This window comes from Marmota marmota, unplaced genomic scaffold (genome assembly GCF_001458135.2).
Source record: "Marmota marmota marmota unplaced genomic scaffold, marMar, whole genome shotgun sequence".
NCBI classification, from domain to species: Eukaryota; Metazoa; Chordata; class Mammalia; order Rodentia; family Sciuridae; genus Marmota; species Marmota marmota.
The window spans coordinates 31,623,151-31,639,958 of NW_026000082.1; the positions used below are offsets into that span (position 1 = coordinate 31,623,151).

At 37.5% G+C, this 16,808-nt stretch overlaps 1 protein-coding gene across 1 annotated transcript in view; it reads right to left on the bottom strand.

The window, feature by feature from the left end:
• The window catches only part of Zcchc17 (zinc finger CCHC-type containing 17), a 50,370-nt gene that overhangs the window by 29,873 nt on the left and 3,689 nt on the right, over positions 1-16,808 (bottom strand). Inside the window, exons 2-3 of the mRNA XM_015485359.2 lie at positions 10,233-10,353; positions 1,272-1,329 (exon numbers count right to left, since the gene is read on the bottom strand). Coding sequence (XP_015340845.1) covers positions 1,272-1,329; positions 10,233-10,298 — 124 coding nt within the window. The 5' untranslated portion in view covers positions 10,299-10,353. The remainder of the gene's footprint in view (positions 1-1,271; positions 1,330-10,232; positions 10,354-16,808) is intronic.

Sequence of the window (16,808 nt, forward strand, 5' to 3'; positions counted from 1 at the left end):
AACCTAGAAGACTTTAACCACCGAACTACATCCCTAGCCCTTTTTATTTTGAGACAGGGCCTTGCTAAATTGCTGAGGCTGCCTTCTAACGTAAGATCCTCCTGGCTTAGGCTCATGAGCTGCTGGGATTATAGGCGTGCACAACCATGCCTGGCTAATATGTGCTTTGGAAGCGAGGCATGGTGGCATGTACCTGTTTCCCCACCGACTTAGGACACTGAAGTGCGAGGATCACTTGAGCTCAGGAATTTGAAACCAACCTGAGCAAAACACCAGGCTCCAACTCTTTTTTAAAATAGTTTTTTAGTTATTGATGGACATTTATCTATTTATTCATATGTGGTTCTGAGAATTGAACCCAGCGCCTCACACATGCTAGGCAAGCACACTTCCACTGACTACAACCCCAGCCCCAGACTCCAAACTTAAAAAATAAACACTGGCATTTGTGAGACCCTGAGTTCAATCCCCATAATCATGATCAATCAATAAATAAATAGATAGATAGATAAATAGATAAATAAATAAGTAGGTACTATTTCTATTTCATGTACCATACTAGAAAATTCAAAATGTCAGCCTCAGAGAAGTAGTTTGCCATCTCCAAATTTCTATGTCCAAAGAAGTCAAGTGACTTGCCTAGTGTCACAGGTGATGTCTAGGGAGGAGTTGATTCCAGAAATAAATCCAATTAGCTATATCCTAGCGTTTTTCCCAAGTCAGAGAACAACATTTTTCTGAGTCAAGACCTTCAATGAGCCCAGTGCAATGGCACATGCCTATAATCCCAGCAACTCAGGAAGCTGAGATAGGAGGATTGCAAGTTTGAAGCCAGCTACAGCAACTTAGGGAAGCCCTAATCAACGTATCAAGACCCTGTCTCAAAATAAAAAATAAGGACTGAGGATATATGGCTCAGTGTTTACGTAAAGTACCCCTGGGTTCAATTCCCAGTACCACCCATATTTAAAAAAAGACCTGCTAAATGGGTTGTGGGTATATAAATCAGTGGTAGAACATATGTTTAGCATGCATGAGGTTCTAGGTTTACACCTACACACACACACACACACACAGATGCTCACATGTGAACCTGCTAAAAATTAACTATTACTACTTATCTGTATTCATATTTACACTAAAAACAAAATAAAATATAAATGAAAAAAAAAAAAAACTCTGAAAAATGTAGAACCTACAATTATGATGTTGGTGGGGGTTACAGCAAAGACAGTGAAATGAGAGAGCTAAATTTCAAATTATAGACCCACCTTGCTTCCGACAGCCTGGGATTTTGATAAAGGCTCCATAATCTGTCACCATGGCAACCTATAAAGAAAAAAATAATAAATCAATGTCACACAAATGAGAATCTTTCTTCCAGAGTCTCCTAGACTCCTTGAATTTCTGCTTGGCACTGACTTGTCTCTGACTACTACGAAATTCCCTAATAATGTTTTGTCAAGCATTCTTTATTATGTTCTTTTTGAAACTTAGACTGACAGGTATATACATACACATTAAAAACAATGGTGAGGGCTGGGGATGTGGCTCAAGTGGTAGCGCGCTAGCCTGGCATGCGTGCGGCCCGGGTTCGATCCTCAGCACCACATACAAAAAACAAATATGTTGCATCCGCCGATAACTGAAAAATAAATATTAAAATTCTCTCTCTCTCTCTCTCTCTCTCTCCTCTCTCACTCTCTCTTTAAAAAATAAAAATAAAAACAATGGTGAGATTGGAATGTCATCACATGGTATGATGGTAATCAAGGGATGCCCAAATCCCACACTTGTTAAAATCACCAAAGGAGGTGAGGCACAGTGGCGCAAGCCTGTAATCCCAGCAAATTCCAGCAGCTCAGACGATCTCAAGTTCAAAGTTGGCTTAAACAACTCAGCAAGGCCCTAAACAACTCAGTAAAACCCTGTCTCTAAATAAAATATAAAAAAAGGGCTGGAGCATCCCTGGGATAAATCCCCAGTATCTTACTTAAAAAAAAAAAAAAAAAAAAAAGGAGAAAAGAAATCACCAAAGGAGTTTTATGAATGAAAGGGATAGCAGGAAGCAGGTAATAAAGTTACACTTTATATTAGCTGGGCCTTAGGCCTCTAATCCCTATACAAACAACTGTAGTAGTTTGACATAGATCGTGTAGATCCTTTTTCTTAAACTTCAAACCAAAACAGTAGAATGAATTGAACATAATGTTCCTGTGTTCATATATGAATACATGACCAATGTAACTCCACATCATGTACAACCACAAAAATAGGAACTTATACTCCATGTATATATGACAAACCAAAATATAGTCTACTGTCATGTATAACTAATAAGAACAAATAAAAAATTTTAAAAAACACTGAGTCCTGGGTTTTATTAAGAAAATTAGAGAAAAAAATCAATACATAGACATCTGACAGAACATGAAAAGATAAAACCAGAGAGAAAAAGATTTGTTCTCAAGACTTTTGTAGCACAGACCTAACATCAGGAAGTTAGTGGTTTGATGGACTTATGTAATAAGTAACCAATGTTAGTGAGAAAGGCCCAGAGTCCCTGCCAAATAAATTATTATCTCCACCCTTTCAATCTTCTAGTCTCTCCCTTCCCTACTCACCTGTGTGGATTGGGATTAATGTTGTCACTACATTTAGCATTAAATTCATTATTTGGGGGGCTGGGGATGTGGCTCAAGCGGTAGCACGCTCGCCTGGCATGCGTGTGGCCTGGGTTCGATCCTCAGCACCACATACAAACAAAGATGTTGTGTCCACCAAATACTAAAAAAAAAAAAAATAAATAAATATTAAAAAAAAAAATAAATAAATAAATAAATAAATAAATTCATTATTTGTAAAAATTCAGTATTTTATTCTTCTCAGTGTCTTTAGCTAGTTGTTTCATCTTAAGCAATCACTGTTTCACCATATCTAAAGCTAGGGAACTGAATAAGACAATTCCCGCTGGACTAATATTTACTAACATATGCTAAATGTTCACTACATGCAAAACACTATTCAAAATCCTCATCACACCTTATAAAGTTGGTACTATTTTCATTTGACAGATGACAAAATGATGCAGAGAAAGGTTAGGTAATTTCCCCAAGATCCAAACCTGGCAAGTAGCGGAGCTGGGATTAGAACCCAGAGTTTAACTACACTACAGCTGTTCATGGGTTCCCTTTATTCTAATGACTACAAGTGGTGACATCTGATATCCTATCTGTTCCTGGCAACAATCCTAGGAAGTATATATGGTAGGTTCCTATGCTGCAGATGAGGCAGAACAGTCTAGGTGTAGAAAGAACACTGCTTTGGAGTGAAAGATGCGGCTTCTAATCTCAGCTCTGCCATTCCCTACCTGTGGGATACTGAACACAACTTGCCTTTCAAGGTCTAAGTTCCCATCTGCTCTCACTTTGCTGCTACAAATAACAAATGACATACATAAAATGCCTGGCACTGGTATCTGGCACATACTGCACCCTCAAAGTATAGCTTTTTAATAATTTATAGTCCAAGAAACTGAAGCACAAAAAGATTAGTGACTAGTAGAAAGACATACAACTTAGATACAAGCTGGGGACAGAACCTCGGTCCCCTGACTCCTAGTTCAGTGCCTCCTGCTTCACCAAACATCATCATTATTCATTCCACGTTAGATGGAAATAGATAAAAACTTTCCTTCCCCTCACTTTTTTTTTAAAGAGAGAGAGTGAGAGAGAGAATTTTTTAATATTTATTTTTTAGTTTTTGGTGGACACAACATCTTTGTTTGTATGTGGTGCTAAGGATCGAACCCGTGCCACATGCACGCCAGGCGATCGCGCTACTGCTTGAGCCACATCCCCAGCCCTTCCCCTCATTTTTTAATGGGTATATTGGAACAGAGCACCTGAAATAACTCTCCAAAAGATACAACATGAAGAATGGGTTTACAAACCAATAGTTCTAAGCTTCCATTTTACACTGATGAAGAATATCCTAAAGTAAGAACCAGGGGTGCTGGGGTTGGGGCTTAGTGGTAGAGCGCTTGCCCAGCATGTGTGAGGCACTGGGTTCGATTCTCAGCACCACACATAAATAAATAAAATAAAGGTCCATTGACAACTACAAATATATTTTTAAAAAAGTAAGGACCAGGTAGTCTCAAAGAAACAGTATAATCATGCAGATACTTAAAATCAAGGCAAGGTAGAGCCAGAAGAAGGTCTTTAAGGACTTTAGAGATTGGCTGGTCCAAACCTGTCATTTTTCAAATGAGAGAGAGAGAACCAGAGACACTAAGTGCTTACGCAAGTTTACAAAGCAATTTGTTTTTATGAAAAGAGTCCCCTGGATAAAGAAAATAAAGCCTTTCAATTTTTAATTAAAATAAGAGAAGATCCCTTCTCTATGGATCAAACAAAGGTACTTTGGCTTTTGCTCCAGGATTCTTAGAAAAAGGGCTTCTTGTCTCATACTGTATAACAACATTATTAAAGAGTATAATTATCTACCAAACTTAACAGCAGCATCTGGAAGTCAGAGCCCAAATCGCCTTGCTGCTGTAAATGAAAACAATCTCACTTTTCAATCCTGAAGCTCCAGTGTCACATTATGGTCTTTAGAGGTAATAATAGACCTTAATTTGGCCTCTCCCAAAAGAAAAGGTTAATGTGCTCCAGAATAAATGCACTCAACCATTCAGTTAGGAAAAGGTATTCTTGCCTATTTCCTGCACCAGGTGTTTCCATCACTGTGTCTCCTAGGGTACATTCAAAGTTGAAATAAACAGGATGGCACCTGCCGTAGATGATCACACAGACTGCCTGGTGTCCCAAGAATAATTACTCAAATGGCTCAGAGGAAAAAAATTCAATAATTATCTCAAATGAATTCAAGTCTAGGGTAAAATGAATTTCCTACCTTCAGATTAGAGTAGCAATGGCCTTGAAACTCATTCTCCCCACAATGTAAATGATGAGTTTGAAGCTCAGAGACTACAGTTGCTTGTTCAAAGTCACAAAGTTAGAAAGTAGCATAACCAGGTATAAAACAGATTTTTTTTTTTATTTTTATATCAATGGTATTTCCCCTTTACCACACCAACATCCCTGCAGCATTTTTTTCCACTGTAGCAACGCTGAGCCAGATTTCAACTCCCACTGCTATGTTTATACCCACTACCACGCTTAGTAGACACTGGCACATGATATGATGTCTTAAAGGATAAGAAAAGGATGAATGTTGGCTTCGTGTCTATTCAATCACTGGGACCAGCATCCCTGCTGAGCCCACTAAGAGAACTGCTAGGATATGAGCTATACCACCAATTTCTTTGAGGACAACTGGTCTTACAAGGTTTGATACAATTTTATTCCAGTATTTATAGTCCATCTACTATAAGATACAATCAAGGCACTGTGAAATAAAGACAACTTACAAAAAGATACTGATTGCTGGGCATGGTGGTACACATCTGTAATCGCAGTGACCCAGGAAGCTGAAGCAGGAGAATCACAAGTTCAAGGCCAGCAACTTAGTGAAGCCCTAAATAACTTAGCAAGACATAGTTTCAAAGCAAAAATTAGAAAGGGTTGGGAATGTGGCACAGTGGTAAAGTACCCCTGGGTTCAGTCCCCCATACCACTCCCCCAAAAAGTTGCCCAGCCTATTAAAAACAAAAAAGAATATGAAGTATTTACCAAGATATGTGAGAAAATCAGAGAATCCTGGCCTCTACCTTCTAGTGACTCACAATCTACTGGAGACACATATACAAGTAATAATATTGCAAGATTGTGATAAATGCTATGATAGAGTACAAACAAATGACTGGGAAAAAAAAAAACACATTTACCATCTACCTTCTTCCTATACCTCAATTCAGTCAAACAAATTTATTTAATTTTTGTCCTGGAGATTGAAGCTAAGAGCACTTTACCATTGAGCTACATCCCCAGCCTTTTTTCTTTTCTTGAAACAGGCTCTCGTTAAGTTGTATAACAACATTATTAAAGAGTATAATTATCTAACAAACTCAACAGCAGCATCTGGAAGTCAGACCCCAAATCACCTTACTCCTGGACTCAATATTGGATCCTCCTGCTCCAGACTCCCAAGTAGCTGAAATTACATGTGTATGCCACCATGTCCAGCAAAGGTATTCTAATAAAATTTTGTTTCTTCATATATTTACATACAATTGGACAACCTCTGTTGTAGTTTAGCAAAACATAGACCTGAAGGGCTGGGATTGTGGCTCAGCGGTAGAGCGCTCGCCTAGCACCGGCGGGACCCGGGTTCAATCCTCAGCTCCACATAAAAATAAATAAATAAATAAAGGCATTGTGTTGTGTCCATCTACACCTAAAAAATAAATATTAAAACAAAACAAAACAAAAAAACATAGACCTGGAAAGATTTAGAATCCCACCTTTGGCATTTATTTATCATTGGGCCATTATTTCTGACAAGTTTTCTTATCCATTAAAAGGAGTTAATTCTAGAAAGATTCAATAATACAGAATGTGTTGGAGTGCTAACATATATTAGACTTTCAAAATTTTTTTCCATCTACTATTAGGTACTCATTTATTTTCCTTGTAAATATTAGGTACTCATTTGTTAATTAATTTATTTTGGTACCAGAGTTTGAACTCAGGGGTGTTTAACCACTGAAACACATCCCGGATCTTATTTGTATTTATTTAGAGATAGGGTCTCACTGAGTTGCTTATGGCCTCGCTTTTGCTGAGGCTGGCTTTGAACTTGCAATCCTCCTGCCTCAGCCTCCCAAGCTGCTGGGATTACAGGCATGTGCCACTGTGCCTGGCCCAGCTTCATTTACTTTAGTTGGATGAATATTCTGAAAAAAAGTTCATTCCTTCCAATTTATCATGAAATTTTTCTTTTCCTAATTCCAAGTCATTTCTAAAGCATTCTTTTCCAAAATATGCTTCTGAAATACTAAATTAGAACTCAAAAAAATGGTATTTCACTGAACATTCAACCTGATAGTAATACATACCTTCCTTGATGGTAATATATAAAATCTATTATTTCAAGCCCTGTCTCATACAAGAAAAGGCTGCAGGCAGGATCCACTTTAGAAGAAATCTTAGTCTGTGAAGGGCAGAGAACACTACTCTTTCTTTTGTGTAGCATGATAAGTGAGGGCTTCAGGATCAGAAAAATCAACTTCACTTGCAATGTTACCATTTCCTTTTTCTGAGTTCTGGTACTTCACTCACCTTTGGGGAAACCATGGGCCATAAAGATAAAAGACAGAAACTCTGAACAGCAGAGTCATTTGCCATTTGTTAGAATGTTTTTATCCTATACATTTACATTTGGGATCAATTTATCATCAACAGATATCCAGAACAACTATTATCAATAACTGACAATCACAAAGTCTGTCCTTAAAGACCTCTTAACATTAGGAGGTGAAACTTTACCAACTGTAAAGTAAGAATGAATGCCAGAAGAATACACAGTTAAAATACTTCGGGCATTTTTAAGATATTAAAAAACATTTGGGGGTTTTATCTTCCCTTCAAGAAGAAGGAGACACCATTAATGAATTCCTATGTCTGTCACTTTTATAGATAACATCTTATTTAACTATTACAGTAATCCTTTGGAAGTAGTTATCTCCAGTTAATAAATGAGAAAATTGACATTTACAGCCTTAAGTATCCCACATTAGTAAATAAATAAAAGAGCTGGCATTAGAATCCAGGTCTGTCTAGTTCCAAAGCCTTTGCTCTCTAAAGAAATCCAATGCCTCAAAAGTTAATCATTCACTCAGTGATCAAGCACCTACTATTTTCTACCCATCTACCTGAAACTGAGATATACAGCAAAGCAGAGCTCTGCCCTTGTAAAGCTTAAGTATCTTGTGAGAATGACATTACACAAGTATGCAAATAGCCAATTAAATTCCAAGTTTTCTGGGGAACCAACCTAGATACCCATCAATAGATGAAAGGATAAAGAACCTGTGTTATATATACACAATGGAATATTACTCAGCATTACAAGAGAATAAGATTATGGCATTTGCAGGTAAATGGATTGAGCTGGAGATTATTATGCTAAGTGAAGTAAGCCAATCCCCAAAAAACTAAAGGCCAAATGTTTTCTCTGATTAGTGGATACAGATCTATGATGGGGAGTCATGGCAAGAATGGAGGAACTTTGGATTGGGCAAGGAGGAGGATGGGGAGGGGTTAAGGGGATAGGAAAGATGGTGGAATGAGATGGACATCATTACTCTAGGTACATGTGTGATTGCTCAAATGGTGCATCTTTACATCATGTACAACCAGAGAACTGAAATGTTGTGCTCCATTTGTGTACGATCAATTGAAATGCATTCTACTGTCATGTAAAACTAAGAAGAACAAATGAAAAAAAAAAAAGTTCCAAGTTTTCAATTCTGTGAATATTTCAACAAAACTGAAACACGTTCATTAAAATCAGCTGGAAATCACACTCTAGAACTTACATATCCTTTATTATCATTAAGAACAAAAATAGAGATTATTATGTAAAAGACAACATCTTTTACATAAATATGTCATCCTATAAAATAGGACATTGACAAATATATCTTTATACGTTAAACAATATACAAAGAAGTGACTTTCATGAACTGTTCATAACTAATTTTGGTAAAAAGAAGCAAGACTTCAAACAAATATTGCATGTTTTTTGCAATATGTTGTCAGTTTCACAGGACGTGGCTTACTTTGATACCATGGTTCTTGGCATTTGAGAATAATATGATTTCTCATGTCAAGTCTAATATCATCTTGGAAACAGTAGGTCTGGCAATATTACATTTTCTTCCTCCTTCCAGTTTCTCGTTGCATCATTTTAGGCATGCTAAGCAGAAATCTCTATCGAAATCTGATATATTTATGGGATCTTTCTTTCTTGTCTTTGTTCACAAACAGTAAATAATTCATGGATTTATGACACACATACTAATTATTCAAGGGAACAAAAGTCAATACCATTTTTACCTCTAAAATAAGTGGGATATTTAGGAACCAACCAATTTTGCTTTTCCATACCACCACTGAAATTCATACAGGTACTCACTACTTTGGTTGAAGCACATTACCTATATTCTTTTTTGCTTCTTTTTTCTGTCACTGAATTTTGCCTGGAGGTTCAACCATATCATAGTTCATTTCAACAATGACACATTTATTAACTAACCATTTCTATGATGAGAATTTAATTATTTGTATTGAATCTGTAATCACAGATTATCTTGCTTGTTTTTTTCATCACTGTTGTCAGTTTTAGATGCTTATTTATTCTGTTTTCCCTCATGGTATCTGTAGTTTGGACTGCAATATTTCAAAGGAATGCCAGCAAGTCATATCCAGTGAACCAACTGTCAAAACAGTGTAATTGCCAGGTGTGGTGGCACATGCCTATAATCCCAGCAGCTGGGGAGGCTGAGGCAGGAGGACTGCAAGTTCAAAACCAGCTTCAGCAACTTAGCGAGACCCTGTCTCAAAGTAAAAAAAAAAAAAAGGCCCTGGGTTCAATCCCCAGTACCAAAAAAAAATAGGGATCCTAAAAATTCCTAAGAATAAGGGCCAAGTGATATGAAGATCTTGAACTAATGAGATGCCAAGATGTTAAAGAAAAGACAGGGCTGAGGTTGTAGCTCAGTGCTAGAGCACTTGCCCCACATGCATGAGGCCCTGGGTTTAATCCTTAGTACCACATAAAAATGAATAAATAAAAATAAAGATATTGTATCTAGCGACAACTAAAGAAAGTTTTTTTTTTTTTTTTAAAAAAAAGATGTATTAAGACTTGTGGATGAACTGGAGATGGAGAGAAAATCAAGATCAAATTGAAAAGTGAAACCAAGGATAATATCCAGATTTCCAGCTTGAGTAGCTGAATGGATAGTGATTTCATTGGCTGATGTGGAAAAGAAACAGATTTGGTGAGAAAAATAAAAATTCAATTTAAAATGTAAGCTAGAGACGCTATAACGTATACAAACGAGGATATCAAGCATGCAGTTAGATGCCTGCAGCTTAGAGGAAGATCATGTGGCCAGATGCTCCAGTGGCCCTTCCTATTTACACAGTAGTGCTTTAAGACAGTCTCAAGTATATAAGGAACATCAAATCCAGCTGCTTTCACCCTTAATCTATTTTTAACACACTGTAAAAGAGAGATTTGCAAAGAACAAAAGACTATACCTCTCCTTGGAAAATAGTGTAGAGAGCAGGTAAGTTTTCCATGGTCTCAGGTCTTCCTGAATTCATCCTTAATGTTCTATGGCTCCTCCATTTCTCTTCTGCTAAAGCTAACTCAAGTGCCCTGTTACAAAGAAATAAGCAACAATTAGAAAGACATCTACATTAAAAAAGAAATAAATATGCAGTCCACAGTTTGTCTCTATAAAACAAGATTTAACATCATGGACTTTAATTCAAATCTCTTTTGTCTCTTCTAATTTGGAGAATTTTGGAAACCTTTATCTTATTTTGTTTGTTATTGTTGGGTTTTTTGTTGTTGTTGTTGTTTTGTATTGGGGATTGAACCCAGAGACCCTCTACCACCGAGCTATATACTCAACCCTTCTTATTTTTTAAAAATTTGAGACAGAGTCTTGCTAAGTTGCTTAACACCTTGCTAGGTTGCTGAGGCTGGCCTCAAATTTGAGATCCTCCTGAGTCACTGGGATTACAAGTATACTATAAAGCCTGCTCCTTTATCTTGCTTTGTTACTTCAGAAGGCCTTTAGACTACTAGTTTTACTGTTTGTTCATTTATTGCTATTGTTGCTATTCTTTTGCCAGGGAGAGGCTTTTGAGGATGAGGGAGTACATTGGTCTGGACCTCACAAAAACAGAATAATAATAGGAGCCAACACATATCAAGCACTTACTATGTCTAGACACTGTGTTAAACAGTGAACATGTGATGTTATTTAATCCTCAAAACTTTCTCAAAATATAGGTAGTTTCTATTTTTATTATTGTCTTCATTTTATACATACATACATATATGTGTGTGTGTGTGTGTGTGTATCAATAAGTGAATTCAAAACGAGAAGAACTGGCTATCTCTCCCTCTGAAAATAGTCCTCATTCTCCCATGAATGTGCATCTGCTTTCCTAAATAAATGTGTCTCTTTAAAAAAAAAAAAAGAAAGGAAGAGAGAGAGTGCTTATTTTTTTTCCTTGATTAAATTAAAACACATTTATTCATTTTGAAAGTTCAGACAAAGGTAATACCTGAATAATGAAGAAAATACCATTCATAACTCAATTTGGTTTATATTCTTTCAGGCTTTTTTATATGCAGAAGCAGTACTTTAATTTTATTTATTTATTTTTGTGGTACTGGAGATTGAAAACAGAGGCACTCTGCCACTGAACTACAATCCCAGTCCTTTTCTGTTTTTTGAGATAAGGTCTCACTAAGTTGCTGAGGTTAGCCTAAACTTGTATAAGTGTGGGACTGGGGTCGTAGCTCAGTTGGTAGAGTATTTGCCTTGCATGTGTACCAGTTCAATCCTCAGCACCATATAAAAACAAATAAAGTAAAGATATTGTCTTTCTACAACTAAAAAAAAAAAAAAACGTATACAAGTTGTGCTGGTGGTGGTGGTGGTGGTGCCAGGGATTGAACCCAGAGGTGTTTAATCACGGAGCTACATCTCCAGACCTTTTTCTTTATTTATTTTTTATTTTGCAACAGGATCTCGCTAAGTTGCTGAGGCTGGCTTGAAATTTGCAATCCTCTCCTCAGCCTCCCCAGCTGCTGGGATTACAGGTGTGTTCAAATGTGCCTGGCTAAGAAGTGGGTTATTTTATTAAATCATTAATCACTAATAGCCATTTCCTTTTTTTTTTTAGTATCAGGGATTGAACTCAGGGGCACTCAACCACTGAGCCACATCCCCAGCCCTATTTTGTATTTTATTTAGAGACAGGGTCTCACTGAGTTACTTAGTGCCTTGCCATTGCTAAAGCTGGCTTTGAACTCATGATCCTCCTGCCTCAGACCTCCCAAGCCACTAGGATTACAGGCATATGCCACTGTGCCTGGCTCTAACAGCCATTTTCTTACATAATATATTTGTAACTTTTATTTTGCGGTGTTAGGGACTGAAGCCAGGACTTCACAACTGCTAGGCAAGTGCTTTACTGTTGAGCTACATCCCCAGATCCTTGTCTATTATGATTATAGCAATTCATTCACACACACACACACACACACACACACACACACACACACACACACACATTTTTCTAATGCCTACATAATAATCCCATTGTTGGATACACCAAATTTAATATTTATGAATTGCATTGAAATAAATATTATAATTAATATGGTCCTAAAAACAAGTTTTTATTTTATTTTGGATGGTACTGAGGATTGGACCCAGGGATGCTCTACCAATGAGCTACATTCCCAGCCCATTTTAATTTTTATTTTGAGACAGGACCAGTTGAAATGGGCAACTGGTTGTTGTGCCTTGCCCTCAGGTGCACTGCTCAATTGCATCCACCACCAGGACTACTTGGGACACATATAGGCAGTCATGCCAGGGCAGTGAGAAGAGGGAGGCACAGAGGGGGATCAAGTTTGTGCCTTGCCATCTGGAATGACAGGCACCAATCCCAGGCACTACAATTGGGTCAGGGAAGGTAGGATCTAAATCAGCATCTTGCTGCTTCTGCAATTATCATGGCAAACTGAGCCCATGCCACTGCTTCTATGTAAGCATCAATTAGACTGAATCAATTCCACTACTTCTGCAGTGAAAGCTGCTCCACAGTCCCCACTCAGTCACCTGCCACTTCTGCAGCTGCTGCAGTAACCACTTCTATCACATTTGCCAAGGAGACATTAGTTTCAGGAGCAGCTGTACAAGATATACAGTAACTGCCCCAGAAGACTTCACTTTGGCCATAGTCATTCCAAATATCTCTGCCTACCCTACAGTCATTTCAGATGTACCCACTCCAGTCCTTGAGGAGGTGACTCATGACATCCAGGATAGGCCAGTCCAGCAATCTTCCCCAGATTGGCATCAGAGCAGAATTGTGCAATTAGCAGACAGAAGATTGTGCACATGATACCCCATTTAGCATACAAACAGCATGGGGTCCACCTGGGAACCTCCATCCTGTGCACTGCTCTCCTTTATTCTGCAGCACAATCCAAATAAAGCCTCTTTGAGGTGGTTTTATTTTGCCCATTCATGGTTTCTATCTCAGATTGAGCAGGCTGGGTTGGATGCATTAAAAACTGGAAAGGTGGAATGTGATGGACATCATTATCCAAAGTACATGTATGAAGACATGAATTGGGTGTCAACCTACTTTATATACAAACAGAGATATGAAAATTTGTGGTATACATGTGTAACAAGAATTGTAATGCACACACAAAAAAAACAACAAAGTACATGTATAAAAACATGAATTGGCGTGAACACACTTTATATATAAAGATATGAAAATTGTGCTATATATATGTAATAAGAATTATAATGCATTCTGTTGTCGTGTATTTAAAAAAAGTAAAATCAATTAAAAAAACTGGAAAGGACAGCGAGCACTACGAATGGCTGGCGGCCAGACAGCTGCTGAAAGCTGCTGAAGAGGTGCTGGGAGCTACTAGTTCCAGCTGCTGAGAGCTGCTAGGAGAGTTACTGAAAGTAGCTGGGATGGTTGCTAATACCATGAGCTGAGAGCCACTGGCACCCAGAGTTTAGAGCTGCTAACACTAAAAGAGCTATACTTTGCCTTTTTTGTAATTTCTATCCAGACTGAGCAGAAAAACCCTAAGCTGACTGGTAAAAGAAGCACCAGCAATTGGGACATCTAAAATGAGCTCAAACATATTAAGTCTATCATTTGTTCTTCTCCACATAAAGTTATAGAAAGTAAATAACATAAATGAACTTAAGTTGTTCCTTACAAATTTCTGCTATGAGAAGAGTACAGAAAGGTAGTATTTAAAACCCTCCTTTTTGTTACTCCTGTAGAACAGAAGACTAAGAAACCTAAACAATTCGTTATGAAGGAAACTGGCATGCATTTTTCGAATTGAGAGGAGAGTCCACTTATTAAAAATACTGGATATATGGGGTGGATTGTGGCTCAGTGGTAGAGTGCTTGCCTAGCATGTGCAAGGCCCTGGGTTCAATCCTTGGCACCACATATGAAGAATAATGACTCTAGAGCTTGCATTCTTATCCACCATACTAAACTGCCTCTAGAATTTAGAGTCCACAGCCAAACTTTGTAGAGTACAGCTCTAACACTACCAAGGTCCTTCATGAGATAAATCAGCGAGGAGTAATCAGAAAGAAATTGTTCATGAAAGAGTCTAGAGTGAGTAAGGTCTGAATCCATTCATTCAAGCAAAAAATCAACAACTATTTCTTATTTCATGTTTTCAGTGCCTGATATACTACAGGTACACAAAGTTATTTTGAGTAAGAGAATCAGGCCTTACTGTATGCCACCTACAAGTAGATAAAGAAGGAGGAATGCATTTTGGTCCCTAAAGGATATAGAAGAAGGACCAGGTGCCATACAATGTTAGATAGGTAAGCAAAAGGGAGACTTTCAAATGCTGAACTGATGGCTAAACCTTCCTCCTTCCCACCAAATTTCTAGAATGACTATTCAAACTCCAGTTGTACACCTGTTGATGGTCAGATGTAGAAAACAGGAAGAAGAGTAAAAAGCTAGGATAAAACAAAAAGTAGGCTCATAAAATGTAAGAGCTGAAAGGAACGATGAAGATAATTAAGCTGACTACTTTTATTTAACTGAAACAGGCCAAGAGAAGTGAATTGATTTGACAAAGGCTTCTCATAGTTAGCAACACTGGCATTAGACCCCAGGACTAGTACTTACTCTACTACCATACACTACTCTTTCAGTCAATTATTCCTAAGGCCCCTTCAAAGTTCTCTAATAATTATAGCTAATATATGAGTGCTTCATATTTGCCATGTATTAATCTAAGAGCTATACTTATCTTAATTAATTTAATTCTCTTTCTGACCACCTCTAAGCAATTATCATTACCACTTTAAAAATAAAGACATAAGGACTAGGGTTGTGGCTCAGCAGTAGAGCCCTTACCTAGCACGTGTGAGGGTCTGGGTTCGATCCTCAGCACTACATAAAAAATAAAATAAATAAAATAAAGGTGTGTGTCCAACTACAACTTTTAGTTTTAAATATTAAAATATTAGATATTTTAAATAAAATATTTTTTAAAAAATGAAAACATAAGCGAAGCATAGTGGCATACACTTATAATCCCAGCAATTTAGGAGGCTGATCACAGGTTTGAGGCCAGTTTGGACAATTCAGCAAGACCTTGTCTCAAAACAAAATTTAAAAAGGGCTAGGCGCTGGGGCGCACACTTGTAATCCCAGCAGCTGGGGAGGCTGAGGGAGGAGTATCACGAGTTCAAAGCTAGTCTCAGAAACTAGCAACTCAGGGAGACCTTGTCTCTTAAAAAAAAAAAAAAAAAAAAAAAANCAGTATAGTTGCAGACACACTATCCACTATAGCTCTAAAGCAGAGAGGAATTTACCGCAGGTATTACCAAAATTATTGGAAACACTATAGTAACAGGGCTTTGGCAAAATGTCCCTAAACAATTCCTAACCCACAAAATAACAAGACTTTTGCCATGATTAAGAAAGTGATGGCCAGGTGCATACCCCTGTAATCCCAGCAGCTCTGGAGGCTGAAACAGGAGGATCACGAGTTCAAAGCCAGCCTGAGCAAATGCGAGGTGCTAAGCAACTCAACTCAGTGAGACCCTGTCTCTAAATAAAATACAAAATAGGACTGGGGATGTGGCTCAGTGGTTGAGTGCCTCTGAGTTCAAACCCCCAAACCCCCACCCTCCACCCCCACCAAAAAGGTTATGGTTCCACAATGAAGTTAGGTCTGGGATTGTAGCTCAGTGATTGAGTGCTTACCTTACACATGTGAGGCAATGGGTTTGATCCTTATTACCACATTTAAAAAAAATCAATAAAATAAAGGTATTATATCCATCTAAAACTAAAAAAAATTTTAAAAAAGAATGGAAAGTTATACTCCATGTATGTATAATATGTCAAAATACACTCTGCTTTCATTTATATTTAAAAAGAACAAACAAACAAACAAAAAAAAAAAAAAAAAAAGGAGGGGGAGGATAGAGACATAGCTTAGAGATAAGGCATTCAGGGTTCAATCACCAGTCACACACACACAGACATAAAAGAAGCTAAGTAACTGCTCAAGATTGAAAAAAAACTATGAATGATAGAGATGGGAGTCAAATCATATTAATGAACAGCTTTCCTCCCTTCTAGATTTTCAAATTCTTGCAAGCATGCTCTTGTCCTGCATATCATCATATCCTTTTTCCCCAAATCTCCAGTGCCTAGCACCATGTAAGTGAGGCACACTGAATTGTAAAATCAAATGTTTGATCCTTATTACCACATTTAAAATTTTAATTTTAACTAAAATTAAAAATACTGGGGCTGGGGATATAGCTCAGTGGTAGACAGCTTGCCTGGCACGGAAAAGGCTCTTGGTTTGATTCCCAGCACTGCAAAAAAAATAAATAAAATAAAAATAAAAGTATTTAATTTTGCCCTATTGTTAATTAATTCATCAATTCAATACATTTAAGGGTGTTTATATATAATGTTCTGTGCTTTATAAACCTATTTAAACCTCTGAAACAACTCTACAAAATATCTAAGTGTTTATAGGATTGAAGTAAC